Below are 22,181 nucleotides of genomic sequence, written 5' to 3' on the forward strand. Positions count from 1 at the left end.
ATAATCAAAGAAATCCGTCGATCAGAGCAAGTCGTCAGCTGACGAACAACTTGACGATAATGACTGTGCTGTGGACGATGAGACCCTAGCTGTCCATTTGCTGCACTCAACGGAATGGATATATATACCATCTCCGAAAGATTTTTTCCTGATTCTGATTCTGATTCTCCTCAAATTTGAACACCTCTCTCTTTTGACAACCTAATAGATCATATCAAATATAAAACCCATCATGTTATTCATCAACTTATCTTCCATCGGCATTCTCGGGCTCGCGAGTCTCGCCATAGCTGCTCCAGCGTCTATCGCTGGCAATGACGGTATGTCTTAACCGTACCTTTCGTCCCTTGTCCAGATCGATCAATAAAGATGACTTCTGTTTGGAATTCACTTAGCACTGCAAGGACGAGATATTGTCGGGGTAATCGACAAGAGACAAGAGATCCATTGCGCTTACCACCAAGTATGCTGTGAGTGATCTCCACCTCTCATTCTCGGCAGTATTCATTCAATGAGATTGCGAATATTTCTCATTTCACAGATTGTGCAAGAACTAAAGTACGATTCACTTGTCAAGATGTAAATGGTTGCGGTGAGTATTGGCTGATTTCGCAAAACAAGGGTTTGGTCTCTGATTGACCTCGTCACATATTGGGTACAGAACTTGATTGTCCCACTGGACCGATCATTCCCAAGGCTTAGATGGAATGAATGATCTACCCTAGGCTGTCATGCTCGTAAGGTGAATGAGGTGACGGTGACGGTGATGATCAGTTCGTCGTTTGGGTCAGGTATTCTGATGAGTGTACACGCATGCATATATACATGATTATCTCCTGAGTGTGATCCCATGACTTTATGAAGTGGATCAATCCCATCAATTTGGTGTCACTATTATCCCCCGTGACACAAAGGTACAATCAAGCGATCTTCACCTGAACAAACCCCTTGGACACGAGAATGAGATACAAGGTGCCGGCGCATCGCCTTCAACAGATCCATCAAAGAGATCTGGGGTCCAGATCTCTTTGATTTTTACATCAGAGACAGTCTTTGAATCTCACCTAGACAGACAAGTGCCTCTTGTTCGAGGGTGTACACGGGGGAGTACATACTTTCACAACACACAACACCTCGAAAGGTAGTACCGCCGCACAATTATACCTTTCAAGTGGGGTCAATGTGATGGAACGTGACCTTTCAGGTTGACTACCATCAGATCAGATCTCATATGATAGGTACACAATCAATTCATTCGTGCACTAGCTTCATCGAGGTCGTGTTTTGTCTGTTCCTATTTCTGGATCACAATCCTCGACATCTTGGCATGGCTCTGTTCGATGATCAGATGACGGAAAGCCGAGCAATATGTCTCTGTCTATAAATATATATATAATTCGATACCTACAGGATTGATCTGACTTGTCCGATATTCAGCCTCTGGAAAATCATAGCGAACATGTTACTCAAGTTCAGTTCGATCCTCACTGCTCTTGCACTTGCTACTGCTATCTCTGCTCTTCCAGCTGCTATCCCAGTCGAGGAAGGTATGTCGTCCGTTTCCTGTCAGCTGTAGCACCTGGATCTGTACTGACATAATCGTTACAGGTCTCGTCAAAAAGGATATCGAAGAGAGACAAGTCATCACTTGTGGATATTACGAGGTTTGCTGTGAGTAGACTCATTCACCATATTCATGCGATCGAGTGAGGATCACTTAAGATTCTCTCATTAGACTGTCCCAGAAATGGTGTTAGATTCACCTGCCGAGACCCTCAAGGGTGTAGTGAGTCAAGCTCATACTCATGTATGAATGTTTTGTCGTGTGAGATGACATTGATAATGGCTGTCCTCACTCAGGCATGACTTGTTATCCTTCTTAAATCCGACAATCCAAAGAAACGAGCCGTGGTAGGAATTGAGGATTCTCAGGTAGTTTGGAATGTTAGACAGTGTCTTTCGTACTCTTACGAGGTCGTATGCTTAATCAGTGATGTATTTTTCGGGTGACGAGGTCAAAGAATGTCTCTATTTCCGTCACCAAGAAATTGATCTAAGCTTGATAGGAGTAACGCACAGAACGAGGGCATCGAAGATATGTTGATTGATTGATGATATACATGTCATTTGTCGTGAACATCTTACGAATCTCTCTATACCAATTACTGCTTCTGCCCTTTCCTTTTAATCCATTCTAGCCCTAAGAGTTCGGGTGATCACCTTGTCATGGGTACTGAAATCGAAACCAATTAGAAAGATGACTTGATTGCATCGATATGACCAAACTCACATGATATGGACGACTGCACCCCAACCACTCAGGGCATCTCGATCTACAGCATTCAACAAGGTCTGAGAGACGGTTTCAAACAGATCCTCGGGTTCCTAATGAAAGTGATTTGATCAGCTATATGCTAACAGCCACGATGATAAAGCTGACTCACAAGATCAGGTTCCCACAATCCTTCAGCTACACCATACAACTTATCTGCCGCTGTACCAGCTACTGCGAAATCTTTTGGTGTTGTTATACAGCCGATACTACAAATGTATGAGTTGTCGTAAGCTGTGCGTGCCCATTGCTTTTGAAAGGTGCGAGCAGCTTACGTGTCCATAGTGGAGATAAATGGTTTGGGATGCGGATCTAGCTCCGTTGGTGTGGGAAGACCAGCCACTACAGGTTCGATGAAGAATGGACCGAATCTGAGACGCATTTACATTAGCTTTGTTCTACTCCAAATGGAAGGTTTATATTCGAAAGCTCACCTCTTTTCGTACAGTGTACTTGAGACGAGGTGAGTGAATGTCTTAGGGGTGATCTCTCTCTCTTCTTTCATCCTATACATATTCACCCGGAATCTAAGGTGTTCTTTCCTGAGTATGATAGATAGTATATCAGCATAACAATACATTTCGGATGTTAGTTCAATTCCCTCTCACAATGTGTATACATCCGTAGCAAGACCTGGTAATCCATAGTATAGTTTATCATTCACAGGGAATACCTAAACAGTTACCGATATGAGCTCATTGCCTTACGCATAAGACAGGACAGAACTCACCTTGTCAAAATTTGAAGCCACACCGACAGCCTGATTTCCCAATCTTAGATCCGAGGCGATAGCGACACAGTCTTTACCGATCATCGCTACCACTGATCCACCATTGAGTTCCATTACAGACTATGAGGGGCGGAAGAGTCAGCTTCAGCCTCATACCTACTAAGATGGTTCATACGGATGAGGAGAGGGGAACAAAGACATACCATGTTGAAAGGAGAATGAACGATTGGCAAGCCCGAGGCAATTAGGAGTTCGCTGAGTGGGAATAATATATCTTGCTGCTAAGAGCGTCGATATGGATGAATGAGCGAGTGATATGCTGTAGCGAATGGACTGCAATGTATGATGATGGATGCTATGAAGGTTGGATACCAATTCCATCATGATTGAATTCATCGTCCATCGTCAATCCGACAGTGACAACGCGCAAACGCGGCCCCAGCTATGATCCACATGGGCGACACGTGGCGTCAAGATGAAACACCTCCACCTGTGTCTGTCCACCTCATCTCGCAATATACAGCAGACGGACGCGATCGATTTTGGTTTCTTCCTCCCGATTTTACTTGTTAGTCATTGATGCCCATCAGGACCACGATACCCACTGCGAGGTATAATGATAGATCGACAGCGCCAGGCTGGCTCCCTCTCTCAGCCGATCTCCATACTCAACATACCGTATGTAATTGCGTCTAACCAGGCGGTCCCCTCCTATCGCTGACCTGTCTGTGCTTAATAGTCGAGCGCTCAAATCTGCTCTCACCGATGCTGGGTACAAGACCTTGGGTGATGTACAACAGCTATCAGTCAATGACATCAGTGCCGGTGAGCTGCTCCACACTTCTAGTCAGTCTCAATGACATCAGCTTAGACCCACTTCGTACAGAAATTGGCATACCGAAACATCAAGCCGAAGATTTACGTCAGCAAATTGAATCGTTCCAAGGTTGGTTGACGTTTGTCTTTGTTAACATGACATGTATCTCATAAGCTTTTACCTGCCTCATCAGACTCATCACAACAACCATCGCATAGCATACCTCTCCAGAGTCAGATTCAGGCATCCACAGCTGCCGACCTACTTTCATCCGCCTACCTTCCTCATTTCTCTACATCTTCCACTTCGATAGATCACCTTATCGCCCGCTTCCAGGATCCATCTCGGCGTCACCTCCCTAGTAAGCCATCACGAAAGGGGAAAGAGAAGGCAGATAGCGCTGCGATCACACCCGGGATGGCTATTGAGGTTTCTGGTCCACCGGGAATAGGGAAAACCGCTGTTGCTCTGGGTATCGTATTGAATGCTAGGATGACTGGGATCAATGACGTGGAGGATGATGTGGGAGATTCAGCCGGTGAGGTGTTGATAATAGGTGAGCTCAACTCAAGGCTATGGTCTCTATCTCTGCACGAAAAAAATTGAGCTTTGTGAACTGCTCAGACACGGAAGGTGGTATAACAGCGGAAAGAGTTCGTGCAGCTGCTGAAGCAATTACCAGAACATGCTCAAGTGAGTTGTCATTAGAGCTACGACAATCTCACCGTCAACTGACCTTCGCATCTTTAGCACTGCCTCGCGATATAATCCATGGTATACATTTCGTTCGAATACCTACTCAAACCCAGATGATAGCTTTTTTACACACACTGGATGAATGGTTAGAAACGCATCCGAAGGTATGTGAGCTGATTGTTTACATTAGAACAGCGAAAGCCTGATGATCAGATGAATTTCAGGTCAATCTGATTGTCATCGACACTTTGAGTTTCCATTTCCGACAGCCTGGACTAGATATGAGCACGAGAAGGAGGATGATGGAGTTGTAAGCTATTCGTTTCCGAGAAAAAATATCTGTTTTAGCTTATGACTGTCACACAGGGTCAAGCAGAAGATCGGTCAAGCCACTACACTGCATCATTGCGCAGTGAGTATAATTAGTCAGCTTACGCTGATTATTCATAATCCTACAGTAGATTAGCTGACACCGCAGTTGATCAGGTGATCGTCTGTAATCAGATGGCAACGAAATTAATGACGGCCGAGAACAAACCTGCCAATTTCGATACTGGCGATAGAGCAATCCTGATGCCTCAGCTAGGTGGGTCACTCTACGTACCCGACCTTAGCATTAGACCTTACATAGTCAGCTATTAGGTGGAAGTGGGGTCTTTAGCTGAAATTCTGATCTCTTTTAGGCGACGCATGGACGACAGGTAAAACCTTACGACTGTGTTTGTTCCGTGGTCATCCAGGCGATGAGCTGCGTTACGTCCATGCTTCGATGTCAGGATCGACGAGAAACTTACCTTGGGCAGCTTTCGATGTCGACGTGAGCTTCAGCTGATCTGACATGCATAACGTTCTCTAGCTGACGTCATGGTCTGTTTGGCTAGAACGATGGGCTACCATGCGATATACCCGAAAAGATATTCGAGAGACCTGTAACACCACCACCAAAGGATCTTATATCAAATACCACTCTGTTAGATTTCTAAGCACAAGATATACTGGTAATGACTATAATGCATAATCAGATTGTATAATTCACTATTTATATCTTATGATGTGTAGAAAAAGGATATTTCATTTGCAAGATGAAATTGACTGTCCACAAACTCCATTCTTCCTTGCCCTCGCTAATATCCCGAAGGTCTAGCTACACTCGTATCGTATGCTCTGATCAACCTAGTCTGATCCTGATCGTTAGTCTCCGTTTGGGAAAAAGCGAATCCTCGCTGTCTTCGCATACGTTGAGTGGCTCGGACTTTCTTGATCGCCTTTTGGAATCTGCATTAGGTAAAATGCAACAAGGATCAGTCAATGAAGGTTAGATGCAGGTTGTTGATACTCGAGTAGAGTGTTTCACTCACTGTTCTTGTCTAGGTCGATAATCTGATAAATTGAATTTCTGGATTTCTTGAACAATATGATACGAAGTAGGGTGATAAGTCCTCGAGTAGCTGTTTGATCAAATGCGACGAAAATCAGCATGGTTATGACAAATAACAGGATAATCCATTTCGGGATCGTTCGTTCACTCACTATTTCCATACGTAATCTCTCAATAGACAGACCACAGGGAACAAGATGAGGCAGAAGTAGAACACCGCATCTGCCCATAATCTAGGTACTATCCCTTTATAATCCAGCGAGAAATTCAACAGGGGTGCAATGATGGCGTATAAGGGAAGGGCAATCATCGTAAAGAGGAAAGATCCAGGAATGGCTAAGCGTACAAAGTGGTCAGTACTTAGTATCTAGTAAAATCCTTGCGAGATACCAATACTCACCGGCAAGAGTATATTTCGTCCAGACGCTAAATAAAAAGTACAAGGTAAGCTTCCTTCCTTGGGACACGCAACCTCAGTCAAACTTACTCTGATATCAAAGCGGCTTTACCCAAGACAGTCAAAAGGACTGCAAGGTACAGTGTAGTACCCCATACCCATAAACCGGAATTTTTACCATCCGAAGCTATCAGGTCATTGTAAAATACCAGTACCGAGAAGAGGAACAGGACCTAGCAATCGATCATGTCGTCAGGAAATCCACGTCAGATATCAGAAGTCATGTCAATCACTCACCACACTGTGATAGAAAGCATTTCCTACCCAATAGAAGAATCTCACAGGAGTGAAGAAATGGTTCGTTTGACCTAATTGATATAATTGAGGATATCTATCTAACATTCTCGCAGAGACGAATTGATCGAATATACCAATGACCAAAGGTGGTAAGATCGTAAAGATGACATTGTAGTAGGACATTGACCATCCTTCGAATGAGATTTGACCGGAGAAATCATTGAACCATGAGTACTGCAGCATTGTCCAATGTCAGTTGTTGTCATCGATCTATCATCAGTGGGCGCATATACTTACCCAGAAAAGGGTCAAAGCAAATGTTATATTCTTGTAGAACGAGTCTACCGAAGATGTGATCGTCAGCACCGACTTCATCACAGCGAAACGATAAACCAAACATACATAAAATCAACTTGGTCAACCTCTGATAGCTCCAAGATCCATGAACCAATAACAGCTTCCTCAAAAACCTGAATTGAGAAATGGCAACATCGGCTGATCGAGCAGCTTGTAGACCCTGTTCATCATCATTTTCGTCAGCTACTTCTCTCCCGACTACGATGTTAGCTGACTTACCTCTACACCCGATATACCGACTCCAACATGAGCAGCTTGAATCATACTGACATCATTCGCACCATCACCAATGGCGAGAAGAGGTGCATCGGTACTCTTCTTGACCAGCTTGACAACGAGAGCTTTCTGTAGTGGCGATACTCGGCCTGTGAAGGATGATCAGTCAGTATATGATCAATGGTAAATCGGGAATGTCTACGTACAGCAGATGACGGCCTGGTCCAGAATCGTAAAGTCAGCGTGTATCCCACACATTCGTATTTGGCGACTCACCTTGCACATAACAGCCAATTCTAGGAAGACATCTGCGCAATCTTTCTCCAAAGCATATGTCAGACTCTTGCCATCTGAGAAAGAGGTAAACATCAGCTACTTTCCGATACCGTAGTCATCCTCGAAGCTGAGACGTACCGATGATCAAGGCTAGTTCTTCGACATCACCGCCCATTCTTTGATTCTTGATAGCAAACAGACGTTTATTCAGGAGCTCGGAAGTTTCGGTGGCAGTTTCGGTGTTAATTATGACCTAGCACAGCAGACATGACCATCAGCTTCGGGAAGAACGTATATTCACTGGATCGCACTTACCAGGTTCATGGATTCAGAGATTAATCGACAAGATAGACCAATGTTAATAGCTGTCTCTTGTCGATCTCCGGTCAAAACCCAGATCTATGAGATTTCAGAACCAGTATCAGCTGCCTGTAAAGCACCACAGATATCTCAGCTCACCTTGATACCAGCTTGTTGTAAAGTATGAATCGCATCTGGTACACCATCTTGAAGTTTATCTTCTATAGCTGTCGCACCAAGTAATATCAAGTTCTGTTCAATCACCTCCGCAGCTTTATCTAAAGCTTCTGCTCGGCCGTGCATCTGAGCCGCGGCGTTATCGTACATCATTGACCATTTCGCATATTCATCTTCTGAAATCTCTCGATAAGCTAAGCAAAGAGTTCGAAGACCTTCTGTTGCGTAATCCTACAACCGTCAACATAGTCAGTTTTTATTCATCTGAGTAACGACCGAAAAGCTGAACTCACTTCGAGATGCACCAGAGTCGATTCAGTCAATTGCTGATCAGGAGCCAACCTCTCGAAAATCACCGTATCCGCTCCTTTAGTATATAACTTGATGCGTCCATCAGGACCTCGCACAACAGTCGACATCCTTTTACGAGAAGAGTTGAACTCGCAAACATTCAGGACTTCGTACTCTTCTGAATGACCATTGACATCGATAAACACGGATTTGGGTTTTCGGGTCTGTATGCAGACATCACAGTCAATTATCATTGTATGCCATCGTGAGTTCACAGCTGACTTACATGGAATCGATATCCTAACATCTCAGCTCCAGAGACTAAGGCAGCTTCGTCGGGACTCGACGCTTGATATACCATTTTACCTTCTCTTTCTTCGGGGATGACGGTATGACAGACAGCAAGTAATGACAAGCTATAAGATCCTTTTCATCAGCCTTGAAACAGTGTCAACTTGTGGAAGTTGCTCACAACTCTCTCAGGGTGGCACCTTCTTCACTATCTTCCATACACTTCTGTCTTAGCGTTTCGAAAGTCTTCTGACCCATTTCCCTCTTATTATCATCAACCGTCTGAGCGTACATCGTACCAAATACCGAACATTCCCTAAACTCCATTTCATTTCTTGTTAACGTTCCAGTCTTATCCGAGAAGATGTAGGCAATTTGACCCAACTCCTCTACTAAAGAAGACGTTCGACATAGCGCAGGAGTATCGGTGGGAGCATAATACATGTCTAGATCGGAATTGATGAGCGAAGCTTGCTGGAACTTGACGACTTCCATTGTCATGATCAAGCTACAATCAAAGTCAGCTAAGAGCAAAGGGGGATTGGACAGCTGCACTGACGATATGGGAATGAGATTGTTATACAAGATGATGAATGTCAGGAGATCTGCAATATAACGTTAGCATTTGATTGAGCATATTCTTAGGCCAGTTCAGCTCACCCTCGATGAATTGCTTTGCTATACAAGGAATCAGCGATGGATTCTCTCTTATTACTCAGCAAAAGCTTACCCTTATTTGGACTTTCACCAGCCAGCCGCAAGTACCAGCTCTTGTTGTTGAAGAATGCCTGTGATAGGACGGTCAGACGTTGAGACGCTATCCTGACTCTGGCGACAGACTTACCGTTCTTATACTTCCTCCAATAGTCGACACCAGTGACAGAATGAGCAATAAGACGAAAAGATACAGAATCTGCCTGTTGACCTGTCTCTCGACAGCCGTTCGTTTAACAGGTGCATCGCTATCAACAAGTTCAGATTAGCATTGCCTTGAGGATATCCATAATCAAAACGGCTTACGTTGCGTTCCTCATCAATTTCGTCTCATGACCCGCATTGACGACTACTCCATATACCCATTCGGTATTTCTCAACTGGGCACCTCGTAATAACATCTGATTGGGTCCGACAGGTATTTTAGTGGGTGCTGCGCCAGGGTAAGTCGATGAAAGATGGAATGTACCGTCGTATGTGTATAAAGATGAATTCGGAGCTTCGGAAAGCAGATGACCTCGAAGAAGGGAAACTGCCTGAGGATTGGTGAGTGTAGCTGTGGAAGGGTGAGACTGCTTGATCTTCAAGTTGGTCTCTCTGCGGCGAAACAAAGTCAGAAAAAGAGTTTCAGAAAAGGAGAATTGACTCACCCGTCCAGATTGGCTGTTTCTATATAACATAAACCCTCCGGTTCACTACTACTCAACAAGACCATATCTGCAGGTATGAAAGCGTTGGCTTCTAATCTCACTATATCTCCAACACGTATCCGCCTCCACGGTCTGGGTTGGAACGCTTGATTAATCAGAACTTGAGCGGTACTATTGTTGAGAGACCGATCAGAAGCATGCCGTTTCTGCTCAATCCAATATATTAGCTGGTTCATCGGGTTACGCTAAAAGACCAGCTAACTCACCAGATCCTCCTTGATCTCCTTGAACGCACTCGCTATCAGCACTACAGCAAGAGGTACTATAGTCGTATATCTACCGGTAGGAGACACGTTGGGGACTTGCTGTATGATTGCTGTAAATTGTGGTCAGATATACTGCGTGGCTTTAGGGTCGTTCAGCAACTCACCAGTGAACAAGAAAAACAAGTTCGCAGATCTGGAAAATTCAGCTGAGAAAAAGATCGGTCGATGTTTAGCTACTGTTCACTTTTGGCGATCCGCACAATTAGACCAGCTAAAACTACTCACCAAACAAGAACTTCGGTAAGAAAGTTATAGGACCATATTTTCCAGTTGTAACCGAATTCTTCTCATAACCTTTTACCCTATTTCCTTCGGCATCATTCAACGATATTTCCCTAGGTACACCATCGAATTTCCCTCTTCTCCCCAGCATCTTATTCAAACCAAACGTCCAATCTACATCCGTAAGATGATCCTCTCTTATTCTCTGCCATCTTGAGCGTTTCTTCTGAGCGGCGTATGGCCCTGATCCTGGAGCGGAGAAAGCGTAGGCAGAGGGTCCTTCGATATCATCGTCAAATGGATCTCCACCTCCCATACCATACGCCTTGGACGTTGAAGACGTGGGATGATATTGCTTATCGTCTGGTGGACCGGCGAAACCTGCTGGTACTGCTCCGGATTGAGCTAATGGCATGTGCGATTCCAGCAAAGATGGATCAGACCGTCCGAATGAACGGTTCACGTTGACCGTAGAAGATGATTGAGGTGCCATATATCCACTGGACTGTCCACCTCCGCCATACTCGTCGTCACTATAGTTTTAGCCAATTAGCCTCAACTTCAGAGCGATGTTACCCATGAAGAATTACAACTTACTCGTCAAAGAACGGATCTAATGCATAACCTTGCTGAGGCTTACTTGAGCCCCCTCCGACACCGGATCTAGCTCCTTGACCATATGGCGTTGCTCCAGAGGGACTGAACAGATTTGGCTCGTCATCTCCGAAAGGATCATCCTGTGTTGTCTGTTGGTTCGGATGGGGATTATCGGATAGCAAGTCGTCGAATGGATTTTGCTGCTGACGCGACATGGCGTCGGATGTGGTATTGCGACTATCAAGAGAGGTTTTGGAATTTGAGTCGCTCGACAAGCTATCAAGCAAACGAGTAGTGTCGAGAGCTGTTGACTGTTCTAATGTTATTTGGAGCTGCGAAGGGACAAAGTAAACGCGACCACCGAATCTCACTCTCACTCGTGTGGTGACGACAAGACACAGGAAGTAACCGAGTTGCTGTGTACTCTCGATTCATGAATTATGCCACGTCACGTCACACCACGTGCTGATTATCAGAAGGTGTACAAATGTAAACAAACAAACAAAAGCTGAGGTGAGACGCGTCCCAAGAGCGAAAAACAACCACAACCCATTCCATTCCACCTCGCTCTCTCACATCCATACATATTTACAGGTGGTAGTCAGTAGATGGGTGTTGTCAGACGTACCTTTTCACTCTTTTATTCCCTTTCACATAGCAGGTCACTCACCTTAATCAGATCAGCACCACTCGACCGACTTCATCAATCTCTTCAAACAACAGCAAGACACACTCACTTCCGATATCTCACCACTCGACCGACCGACCGCCCAGTCACCATGTCAGACAGTGAATCTGATGGCTTCATCATGGATGATGGGGGAAGTGAATCCGAGGGGTACATTCAACCTGCCAAAGCCAAGAAGCCTGCAGCAGAGAAGAAAGCCCCTGCTAAGAAAGCAGCCGTCCCCAAAGCACCTAAAGTGAGTCTTTCCTCCCTACCCATGTCAGAATTTGTTCTGACAAAGGAATGGCAAGCTGATGTGAGATGCGACTCAAAGGCACCAGCAGCTAAGAAAGCTACCACCAAGAAAACTCCTCTAGCTTCTAAGAACCTACCAAACGATTCAATCTCCGAAGATGACTTCGATATGGAGAATTCTCCTGTAAAAGCAAAAGCGCAAGCAAAGGTCGTAGAAGAGAATGACGAAGATCTGGGTGCTGGACCAAGTGCTGCGGTCCCAGCAAACAAGAAGAGTGCGAGTGAAGTTTACCAAAAGGTTAGTTTGTTCCCTACTATAAACCCCGAACTCAGCTCACATGAATGTTTAGCTATCACAAAGAGAACACGTTTTGAAACGTCCGGATACGTATATCGGTTCGGTAGAAGCTATCTCTCAAAAGATGTGGGTCTTTGACGAAGAGTCCAAGGGTATGATCTACAGGTGAGCATCGCTGTCCGCTCAACAGTTATAGGTTAGAAAGGCTGACGAGACACAAATAGAGATATTACCTTTGTACCTGGTTTCCTCAAGATTTTTGATGAGATATTGGTGAATGCAGCGGACAACAAGGTAAGTCATGCATATCCACTTCATGTCACGCAGAACCTGATCTCCCTGGGCATAGATCAACGATCCTACCATGGATTCCATCAAAGTCACCATCGACCGAGAAAAGAACACCATCTCCGTCTATAACAACGGTAAAGGTATTCCAGTAGAAATGCACAAGAAGGAAGGCGTCATGATCCCGGAACTTATCTTCGGTCATCTGTAAGTCCCCTTCTTCAGCTCTTCGCTATACCTGAGCTGACTCATATTCTACCATAGACTAGCGGGAAGTAACTTCGACGACGATCAGAAGAAGTTGACCGGTGGTCGTAACGGTTATGGTGCTAAGTTAGCCAACATCTATTCCACCGAGTTCAGTGAGTCTTTCCTATACTATCCCAATCTGTTCGGAATTGTACTGATATTCCTATAAGTCGTCGAAACCGCCGACAAGGTCAACGGTCAGAAGTACAAGCAAGTCTTCTCGAACAATATGGACAAGAAAGGCACGCCCAAGGTGAGTACTGTTTTTGGATAGGTAAGGAATCGAGTAGCTGACCGACGATCCCGCAGATCACCGAGAACAAAAAAGGCGAAGAATGGACCAGGATCACCTTCACTCCTGATCTACCTCGATTTGGTATGACTCGAATCGATGACGATACCAATGCTTTATTGATGAAGCGAGTATATGATATGGCTGGTACAGTCAAGGATATCAAGGTATTCTTGAACGATGAAAGACTAAAAATCAAAGGTTTCAAGCAGGTAGGTTTCGATAACGAGCATCCATGAATTTCGCTGACAACATCATGTAGTACGTCGAAATGTACGTCAACTCCGCTAGTGCATCCACGTCCGCCGAAGGTGCGGCTATGAATAAGCCTCCTCTCGTCTACGAGGCCGTGAATAAACGATGGGAAATCGCTTTTACGCTATCTGAGGGGGAAATGAAACAAGTCTCTTTCGCGAATTCCATTGCTACTACAAAAGGTGGTACACACGTCGACATGGTCTCCACTCAGCTCGCCAATAAGCTTTTGGAACAGATCAAGAAGAAGAACAAGGCTGCTCCCGTCAAACCCTTCCAGGTTAAAAATCACATGTGGATCTTCGTCAACGCCTTGGTCGAAAATCCCGCTTTTGATTCTCAGACCAAAGAGAATTTGACGCTCAAATCGTCTGCTTTTGGAAGTAAATGTGACCTTTCGGAAGATTTCATCAAGAAAGGTAAGCTCAGCGATATACCAAGTGGGAAATGCAGCTGACATAGTACTTAGTGGCCAAAACCGGTATCATCGACAACGTGCTCAGCTGGGCTCGATTCAAGCAAGATCAGATAATGAAGAAGACCGACGGTGCTAAGCGAAGTCGGTGAGTGAACGGTATAAGGTTGAGTAAGAAAATTCGCTGATGAACTTGCAGAGTCGGTGGTATCGTCAAGCTGGAAGATGCGAACCACGCTGGTGGCCGAAACGCCAAAAACTGTACCCTGATCCTGACAGAAGGAGATTCCGCCAAAGCATTGGCTGTGTCTGGTTTAGCCGTTGTTGGACGTGACGAATATGGAGTCTTCCCATTGCGAGGTAAATTGCTGAATGTGCGAGAAGCCGGTCACGATCAAATCATCAAGAATGTGGAGCTTCAGCATATCCGTCAAATCCTCGGTCTCAAACACAAAGAGACTTATACTTCGACCGATAGTCTACGTTATGGTCACTTGATGATTATGACTGATCAGGTGAGTTTCCGGACCATCACGATGAACACATTTGCATGGGCTGACCCACACCCCACGTAGGATCATGATGGTTCGCATATCAAAGGTCTTTTGATCAACTTCCTAGACCACTTCTACCCATCTCTTCTAAGAATCCCCAACTTCCTTTTGGAGTTTATCACTCCCATCGTAAAAGTATGGAAAGGTAAACAAGAACACACCTTCTACACCATGCCCCAGTATGAAGAATGGAAAGCTGCCAATAACGATGGTCGAGGTTGGGAATCTAAGTATTACAAGGTATGTTTTCCTCTGTCTGAGCTAATGAGCTGCGAGCTGATCAATGGATATAGGGTCTGGGTACGAGTGACTCGAAAGATGCCCAGAAATACTTTGCTGATCTCGACCGACATCGACTCGCCTTCGATACCCTGAAGGACGAAGATCGAGGCTTGATTGACATGGCGTTCAACAAGAAGAAAGCGGATGATCGAAAAGAATGGCTCCGACAGTTCAAGGTGAGCTTGCGGTTCGTCTTCTCATTATGGGAATGTTAGACTGAATATATAATCCTTAGCCTGGTACTTTCCTTGACCACGATATCGACGTAGTTCCCATCTCTGATTTCGTCAACAAGGAACTTATTCTTTTCTCGATGGCCGATAACTTGCGATCGATCCCATCAGTGGCAGACGGTTTGAAACCTGGTCAACGTAAAGTCATGTTCGCTACTTTCAAGCGAAACCTTACCAAAGAAATCAAAGTGGCTCAGTTGGTCGGTTACGTTTCTGAAAAGACCGCATACCACCACGGTGAACAATCCTTGGCATCTACCATTGTTGGTCTAGCACAGACATTTGTCGGAAGTAACAACATCAATTTGCTCTCTCCAAACGGTCAATTCGGTACACGTCTTTCAGTAAGTGATAGAGACTGCCCTCGCTTCGTGTCACACAAGCTGATAACTTCAATATAACAGGGTGGTAAAGACGCTGCCAGTCCTCGTTATATCTACACTGCTATCCCTCGAATGACTAGAGCCATCTTCCATCCCGCTGACGAAGGCTTGCTCAACTACCTTATTGAAGAAGGTATGAGTATCGAGCCAGATTACTACCTTCCTACCGTTCCTTTGGTCTTGATCAACGGTGCTGATGGTATCGGAACTGGTAAGCTTAATTACCATTCCAGTAGGATACATCAGCTGACCTAAATACACTAAAGGTTGGAGTACTTCTATCCCCAACTTCAACCCAATCGAAATTGTTGAAAACTTGCGCCGATTGATGCGAGGTGAAGAGCAGGAGAAGATGAACCCTTGGTTCCGAGGCTTCAAGGTAGGTAGATTTTCAAGAGGTCTCATATCCACGACAGTACTGACACACAGGTGTAGGGCTCTATCGAGCGAATTGAGCAGGACAAGTACAAGGTCAGCGGCATCATCGAGAAGATTGACGATAAGACTATCGAGATTACTGAATTGCCCATCCGAAAATGGACTCAAGATTTCAAGGAGATGATCGAAGAGATGACCACTGGTACGGATAAGGTCCCTGCTACCATCAAGGTGAGCCAAAGCCTTGAACGTAGTTCCCGGCTGTACATTGCTGACACCATACGTTCATAGGACTACGAAGAACACCATACCGAATCTACAGTCCACTTCAAATTGCACTTGAACGAAGCCAACATGAAAGCTGCCGAGGCAGAAGGTCTCGACAAGCGATTCAAGATGACCACGACGCTCAGCACGGGTAATATGGTGTGTTTCGATCTTAATGGAAAGATCAGGAAATATACTTCCGCCGAAGAGATCTTGTCGGACTTCTACGGAAAGCGTCTAGAATACTATGGTCTGCGAAAGGTGAGTGGCATCAGTGGGGTTTGGTGGGACGAGATACAGTACTAACGATGGCCTCCCCCCATAGCAATGGCTCGCCGACGAGCTGAACAAGCAATTCGAAAGGCTTTCCAATCAAGCTCGATTCGTTCAGATGATCATCTCTAAAGAACTCAACGTCAACAACAAGAAGAAAGCTGTCATCGTCGATGAGCTTAGAGCTTTGAAATTCCGACCTTTCCCTAAAAAGGTCCAAGCTAAAGATGCTGGGGAAACTGAAGCAGCTCTTGAAGAAGAAGACGAGGGTATGGCCAGCGACTATGATTACTTGTTGGGTATGGCTATCTGGAGTTTGACGGTGGAGAAGGTATGTTCTTTCAGTGTGCCTAATGTTACATCAGCTGATAATCAAGACCAGGTCAACAAACTTCTTGCCGAAAGAGATGCTAAAGAAGGAGAGCTCATCGAGCTCCTCAAGCTATCTCCTCAGGATATCTGGAACACCGATTTGGATAAGTTCCTCGAAGAGTGGAATGTAAGTATTATCGATCTGATGGGGCAAGGTCCACAAACTAACCAAGTTCATAGATTTTATTGGAGAACGATGCTCTCGCTCTCAAAGGCTTGAAACCCAAGACCAAAGGCGCCATCAAAGCTGCTCAGAAGAAGAAGAAGAGAGCTGCAGGTGAAGATACCGACGATGACGAGGATGATTTCAAACCCAAAGCTGCGGCCAAACCAAGAGCTAAGCCTAAAGCTGCTGCTGCTAAGACTTCACCTGTCAAGACGTCTCCATCTAAGCGGGACAGGTAAGCTACTAGACCCCTAAATGCCTTTAGAGGACGACACTAACTTTGTCATGGCAGTACCAATGTCTCAGAAGACGGTGTGGACGTCAAACCTGCTGCTAAGAAAGTAGCTGCAGCTAAACCTGCTGCCAAACCAAAAGCTAAGATTGAGACCAAGATGGAGCTTGATGATTCCGATGACGATAGTGAGTGTAGCTGTTTGAATCTTCACTATCAACGATTGACATCTTGATATGTCACAGTGTACACCATCCCTGCTCCTAAAGCCTCTACTGCGGCCGCATCCAAAGCCAAACCTAAGGCAACGATATCAGTGATCGACGATGATTCAGATAGCGCGCCAATCAAGCCAAAAGCCAAAGCTCCACCCAAAAAGAAGGCAGCAGCTATATCTGAGGATTCAGATGCAGATATACTGCCAGCTAAACCTGCCGCCGCTACTAAAGCCAAGAAGGCGCCTGCAGCCAAGGCTAAGAAAGTCAAAGAAGAATCGGAATCTGAATCTGAATTCAATGACTCGTAAGTTTCGGATTTCCACTTGATGTCCGACTCATTCGTCGATGATTAGCTGATCTGAACGATCCAATTATTGTAGGATGCTAGTAGATGACTATGAGGCTTCACCTGTCGCTCCCAAGAAACCAGCTGCCAGAGCAGGCAGGGGAGCGACTAAGAAACCTGCTTATATCGAGATGTCTGATTTGGACGATGATTCGGATTAGATGTCGATGATAGATGTTTGATAGTTTGAGTTTTATGGTATGGGTTGTTTCCGGGTTTTCTGCACGATACAAGATAATTCAGAGAGTGTATAGTTTCTGTATGTTACGATATGATATGATACGATTATATGTGAATTTATGATGGATGCTGTTTGTGAACTTCATGTTGTAAAGTTGGCTTTGTTCGACTCTCAAGAGTTGAAGCGGAAGTCGCCGAAAGGGGGAGCTCTCTCAGCTGTTTGGTTTGTGGGGCCCTCTCGAGTTAATGTCAGAGCCGGATTCCAAGCTTCAAGTCGAGGTTTGTCCCTCTTCCTTTCTCTCCTCTCTGATGTGGTGACATGTAATGGTATCGCACTCCTTCTTGTGTCTCACCAGAAGCGAAAGAGGCAGAATCCTGGTGAGCTAATCGTATCAAATGGAGCTCGAAGAGCTGATGACTATTTCATAGGATATCACCTAAACTCATTTTGCTTCTGCATCTCTCGTCATCTCTGTTCTGGTCCATATCCTTCTTATTATCAATCCCTAATCGCCATGACCACATCATCCTCTCCTGTCCCCTCTTCTCCTGTCAGTATCACCCGCTCGACCAGCTTGTCTGCCCGAAAGACGTATTCTCGAAAAGCATCGATCATAAGGGAGAAAAGAAAGGCCGAAGCTCTAGGGGAGGATACGGACGATAGTGATGAGGAGATCACATATGGGTCTGCTTCTACTAGCACCAAAGGGAAGGCAGTGATCAAGGATGGATCGCCCATATCCAAAAAGGTCAAGGAAGCAATATCGCTGGTGGACACACATAGTGATAACTCACCTCAAAGTCGAATCTCGAGGTCTTCTGGCGATAGGAAACTCACGTCAGCTCGTAGTCTACCTTCATCCCCTTCGGGAAGTAGGACACCCTCACCTTCGCCACCACCAATCAAGAAATCCAGATCTACCAATATCATTCCCACTTCTACCACGCCAAGCACTATATCGAAATCGAAAGCACAACCAAAACGTTCAGCTCCCATAGTCGACGTCCATCCACCTTCATCTTCTCCACCTCTACCACCCGACGCTAGAGCACCTTCCACCCCGCCCCGAAAACTCAGATCACTCTCTCGAACCAATACACCTCAAGGATCACCATCGGCATACGAAGATCTGTTTTCGGCTGTTTCACCAAGGAAAGGTTATTTCGAGTCACCTGGTAAATTCACTTCGCCCGGTACGCTTGATGTCTCCAATCGACCAAAGTTGGGCAGACCAGGGGGGATGAGGAGAATGTTGACGAAGAGTCAGAGTATGACTTCAGTGCCGATTAGTCCGTCCAAAGGCAACAAAGAAGAACAAGGTGTTGATGAGGACGATAAGAGTTCTTTCGGAGGATCAATGACCCATTCACCTGCTCAGCAAACTCAACAGGCTCCTACAACACCTTCAAAATCACTTTTACGTACTCAATCCATGCCTGAATCACCCTCACGTTCATCACCACGAGGTACAGATCAAGCAAGCTCAGCGACAATCCCTGCGCAAGTGGCAAGTGGTAGTGGTGGTGGATCGGGAGGAAGAGCCAAAAGGACGTATGGCGGTAAACGATCGATGTTAGCTGAAGTATCTCAAGTAAATCTCGACATAGCGAATGTATCAAGGGAAGAGCTGGGTGTAGAAGAGACAGCTCCTGAAGCTAGTTATGCAGAGTTGAGGAAAAAGTACGAAACTGATAATAATGAGACGCAGAATGGTTCTGGTAATCTCATGGCCGTGAGTTTCTTATCAAGAAGATATACACTGAGCTTGACGGGACTGTTGATAGGAGCTACTATTGGCAAGAGCACCGCAAGCTGTATCAGATATGAGATCGAAAGGGGAGAACAGAAGATTCATGGATGAACTATCTTGTTTGATAGAGGGAATCACCGATCCAAGTATGGGAATGTCATTCAAGAGAACTAGGTGAGCTTAGCTTAGTGACCTGAAAATCATGTTTAACAGGCAGCTCATATGATATTGCCATTATACAGTGCCATCGATATTCTGGACAATATGCAGGACGAGAGCTGGTTGGCCAAGATGAACATATGCGGTCAAGTGGAGAAAGTTTGGGAGAGTTTTATGGAAGCTAGAGGGGAAGAACCTGATTTGGTGGGTAGGAGTTTCAACTCAACATTCAAATTTGATGCTAACGATATGACAAACTTCAGGCTATGGAAACTATCTGTATGCTAATGCTAGAGACTCTGCAACAATCAAATTCTGGGATCGAACATATATTATTGAATGATGTCGAGAAGGTATTGGATTTACTGTTGAGAAATCTTAAGACCAGGGAAGGACCGCTTGATGGGAATGTCAAAGGGAAAGCCAACGGCTCGGTGAGTGGTTTTCGAACCGAATATATTAGGAAGGGACTGACAATTTAAGAAGACACAGAAAATTCGACGCATTTTCGCCTCGATGCGATCGGCATCCTCATCAGTTACCGTAAGTCCACCGCTACTCAATTCAATGGCTTCCGACTGATCGTCTATGTGACCCAGCCAAGCACACGACTGCTCGCTTCTACCGTACTTGGCAATATCTATCAATCGAGTTTACTGAAGGATCTGAGTCCGGCTGTCAATGGTGCTCATATATTTGAGAAGGTGACAAAGAGTTTGAGATCTGAAGTCAAAATACTTGGTGTAAGATTTGATCTCAACGAGAAAGGCCTGGTAAGTGTCTGCTTAGCACCTATCGGCTTTCAGTGCTTATAGGGGCATACAGGATCTTCTACCGTCGGATAGCCCACCTGATTTCGATCATGTTTATGCGCTACTCCAGATCATCGCTCATACCTTGAGTAACGCCGATGACCGTCCGCATGAGCTGCAACAAAGACATAAAGACCTTATCGAGGATCTCATAATCATCATCATTGCATGCAGTAGTCTGGTCTTGAATGAAGAAGGTGTCTCGGTCAATAGTAAGTCTCAGAAATCAACCTGCCACCCTACTACCACGATGTGCTGACAGAGGCACATATAGCTTCACGCTGCGTACTCCAATCTCTTCAACTGCTTCTCATAGTCACCGATGCGTCCCCCGAATGGGCCCCGCAGATCATACAAGTACAAGGCGGCGTAACGAGTTTGGCACGAATGATACTCCAACGTGGTCATTTCATTCCTGGAGCTCGCCCGTCCGATAATGACAACGAGGAACAAAGTCAACTAACTGAAATGGATGTCGACATGGAAACGCAGGGTGTCTCGACATCTGGTCTCCTGGAGGATTCCCTACTTACTGTTCTGGCGGTGTTGATCCAATGTATCCGGTCGGGTGACGAGACTATCAAAGTGATTGCGAGTACAAGTGAGCAACTTCATGTCCCTACTGTAGTGGACCATTCCTAGCTAAATATGGAATGCTGCAGAGATCGACTCGAGCTGTACAGGGAAATATGGATGTTTACGAAAATGCCATTGTCTCGATACACTGTCTCTGACTCATCATCTTTCTAATCTGTACTTTGAGTATTCCCATATTGACAGAAGTGTAAGTCAGCACTGATACAATCCATAAAATAATATAAGATCACTGACGAGATACAATAGATATTCGCCAAAGCTATCGCCGGATACTTGGCATTGGTAATCACTAAATTCATATCATCTCTCGACGAGGTACAGGAACTGGATATCAAATCATTACCTGGAGGGTCGAGACGGGAGAAACTGGAGGGATTGAGAGCTTCATTGAGAGGACTGAAATATGAATTACACCAGAACCTCAAACGATTATTGATGTCTAACAGTGCGACAACGCAGAATGAAGAGCAATTAAATGATGAGGATGAGGATGAAGGTGAGATGCAAGATATTCGTAGGGCATTGGACGATCTGGAAGGGATGATTAGAGAATTGATTTGAGGACGAATACTATCTCATTCATATACTTACGAGTACTATCTAATTTATTTTGGAGAGATGTACGATATCTATCAATACTTACATCTGTGATTACTATCTATATTGTGTGTATGTATTGATTAATGATCTAGTCTTAAATCGAAGGTAGTAAAACAGGATACTCGTACAGGCACGGCAAAGAGATTTTGTCGGTTGACACCAAGCTTCAGATATCAACCGTACCATCTCCCAATTTTTTTTCGTTGGTTTTCGTCACATGTTCGTTATCGTAGCAGTATTTCCGCTCCATTTGCATTTCCGTGCTTTACGACTAGCAGAAGATATATATATGGATCGGATCATACGAGATATGATGTATAGATTGTGCAGTCTTAGACGTGCTGTCGTTTAGTGTACTATCAATTTGATATGCTCAACACCTGCATAGCGGACTGAACGTTGTTTGAGGATATGAAGATCATGCATAGGCGAACTGAATTGGATTGTGGCAATCTGCTGTTGCGTAATGTTCATGCCACGAGGTAGATCAACCTACTTACTTGTACTTAGCAAGTTGTGTGTGTGTGTGTATTTCGTGTATGTACTAGTATACTCGCACTGCCTTGGGATCTGAAGTTGATGGAGATCCACGTCA

The 22,181-nt window shown here is 45.0% G+C and overlaps 6 protein-coding genes across 6 annotated transcripts; 4 read left to right on the top strand and 2 right to left on the bottom strand.

The window, feature by feature from the left end:
- Positions 1–1,459: 1,459 nt before the first annotated feature.
- On the top strand, positions 1,460–1,883 carry L199_005731 (uncharacterized protein; the record flags this gene model as incomplete). The annotated part of the gene is made up of 4 exons (XM_064891437.1): positions 1,460–1,547; positions 1,609–1,671; positions 1,736–1,786; positions 1,861–1,883. 4 exons carry the CDS (start codon positions 1,460–1,462, stop codon positions 1,881–1,883), a joined length of 225 nt encoding a protein of 74 aa, XP_064747509.1.
- A 301-nt stretch (positions 1,884–2,184) lies between these two features.
- On the bottom strand, positions 2,185–3,176 carry L199_005732 (uncharacterized protein; the record flags this gene model as incomplete). Its single annotated transcript, XM_064891438.1, has 7 exons — positions 2,185–2,233; positions 2,291–2,385; positions 2,445–2,541; positions 2,608–2,703; positions 2,767–2,874; positions 2,941–3,005; positions 3,063–3,176. 7 exons carry the CDS (start codon positions 3,174–3,176, stop codon positions 2,185–2,187), a joined length of 624 nt encoding a protein of 207 aa, XP_064747510.1.
- A 502-nt stretch (positions 3,177–3,678) lies between these two features.
- L199_005733 (uncharacterized protein) lies at positions 3,679–5,558 on the top strand (the record flags this gene model as incomplete). Its single annotated transcript, XM_064891439.1, has 11 exons — positions 3,679–3,740; positions 3,802–3,887; positions 3,949–4,008; positions 4,073–4,435; positions 4,504–4,572; positions 4,630–4,739; positions 4,800–4,885; positions 4,942–4,987; positions 5,062–5,161; positions 5,259–5,392; positions 5,457–5,558. The coding sequence occupies 11 exons, from the start codon at positions 3,679–3,681 to the stop codon at positions 5,556–5,558; spliced, it is 1,218 nt and encodes a 405-aa protein (XP_064747511.1).
- A 141-nt stretch (positions 5,559–5,699) lies between these two features.
- On the bottom strand, positions 5,700–11,279 carry L199_005734 (uncharacterized protein; the record flags this gene model as incomplete). Its single annotated transcript, XM_064891440.1, has 27 exons — positions 5,700–5,850; positions 5,934–6,023; positions 6,106–6,289; positions 6,354–6,379; positions 6,441–6,583; positions 6,648–6,881; positions 6,945–6,988; positions 7,050–7,164; positions 7,224–7,369; positions 7,427–7,439; positions 7,497–7,570; positions 7,635–7,749; positions 7,812–7,895; positions 7,956–8,204; positions 8,267–8,488; positions 8,551–8,680; positions 8,737–9,063; positions 9,115–9,160; positions 9,216–9,233; positions 9,286–9,343; positions 9,400–9,517; positions 9,576–9,866; positions 9,920–10,125; positions 10,186–10,295; positions 10,350–10,391; positions 10,471–11,000; positions 11,065–11,279. 27 exons carry the CDS (start codon positions 11,277–11,279, stop codon positions 5,700–5,702), a joined length of 3,981 nt encoding a protein of 1,326 aa, XP_064747512.1.
- A 564-nt stretch (positions 11,280–11,843) lies between these two features.
- Positions 11,844–17,648, top strand: L199_005735 (uncharacterized protein; the record flags this gene model as incomplete). Its single annotated transcript, XM_064891441.1, has 24 exons — positions 11,844–11,987; positions 12,066–12,284; positions 12,337–12,449; positions 12,509–12,578; positions 12,634–12,779; positions 12,837–12,934; positions 12,992–13,074; positions 13,131–13,325; positions 13,376–13,787; positions 13,838–13,931; positions 13,983–14,298; positions 14,359–14,577; positions 14,631–14,795; positions 14,855–15,196; positions 15,257–15,446; positions 15,502–15,614; positions 15,671–15,844; positions 15,905–16,141; positions 16,206–16,484; positions 16,536–16,652; positions 16,706–16,926; positions 16,984–17,111; positions 17,169–17,445; positions 17,522–17,648. The coding sequence occupies 24 exons, from the start codon at positions 11,844–11,846 to the stop codon at positions 17,646–17,648; spliced, it is 4,479 nt and encodes a 1,492-aa protein (XP_064747513.1).
- A 534-nt stretch (positions 17,649–18,182) lies between these two features.
- On the top strand, positions 18,183–21,547 carry L199_005736 (uncharacterized protein; the record flags this gene model as incomplete). Its single annotated transcript, XM_064891442.1, has 10 exons — positions 18,183–19,400; positions 19,453–19,592; positions 19,661–19,781; positions 19,841–20,011; positions 20,064–20,120; positions 20,177–20,350; positions 20,403–20,601; positions 20,664–20,990; positions 21,052–21,173; positions 21,233–21,547. 10 exons carry the CDS (start codon positions 18,183–18,185, stop codon positions 21,545–21,547), a joined length of 2,844 nt encoding a protein of 947 aa, XP_064747514.1.
- Positions 21,548–22,181: the final 634 nt, after the last annotated feature.

The sequence above is a fragment of the Kwoniella botswanensis genome, chromosome 1, assembly GCF_036426115.1.
Source record: "Kwoniella botswanensis chromosome 1, complete sequence".
Taxonomy (NCBI): domain Eukaryota; kingdom Fungi; phylum Basidiomycota; class Tremellomycetes; order Tremellales; family Cryptococcaceae; genus Kwoniella; species Kwoniella botswanensis.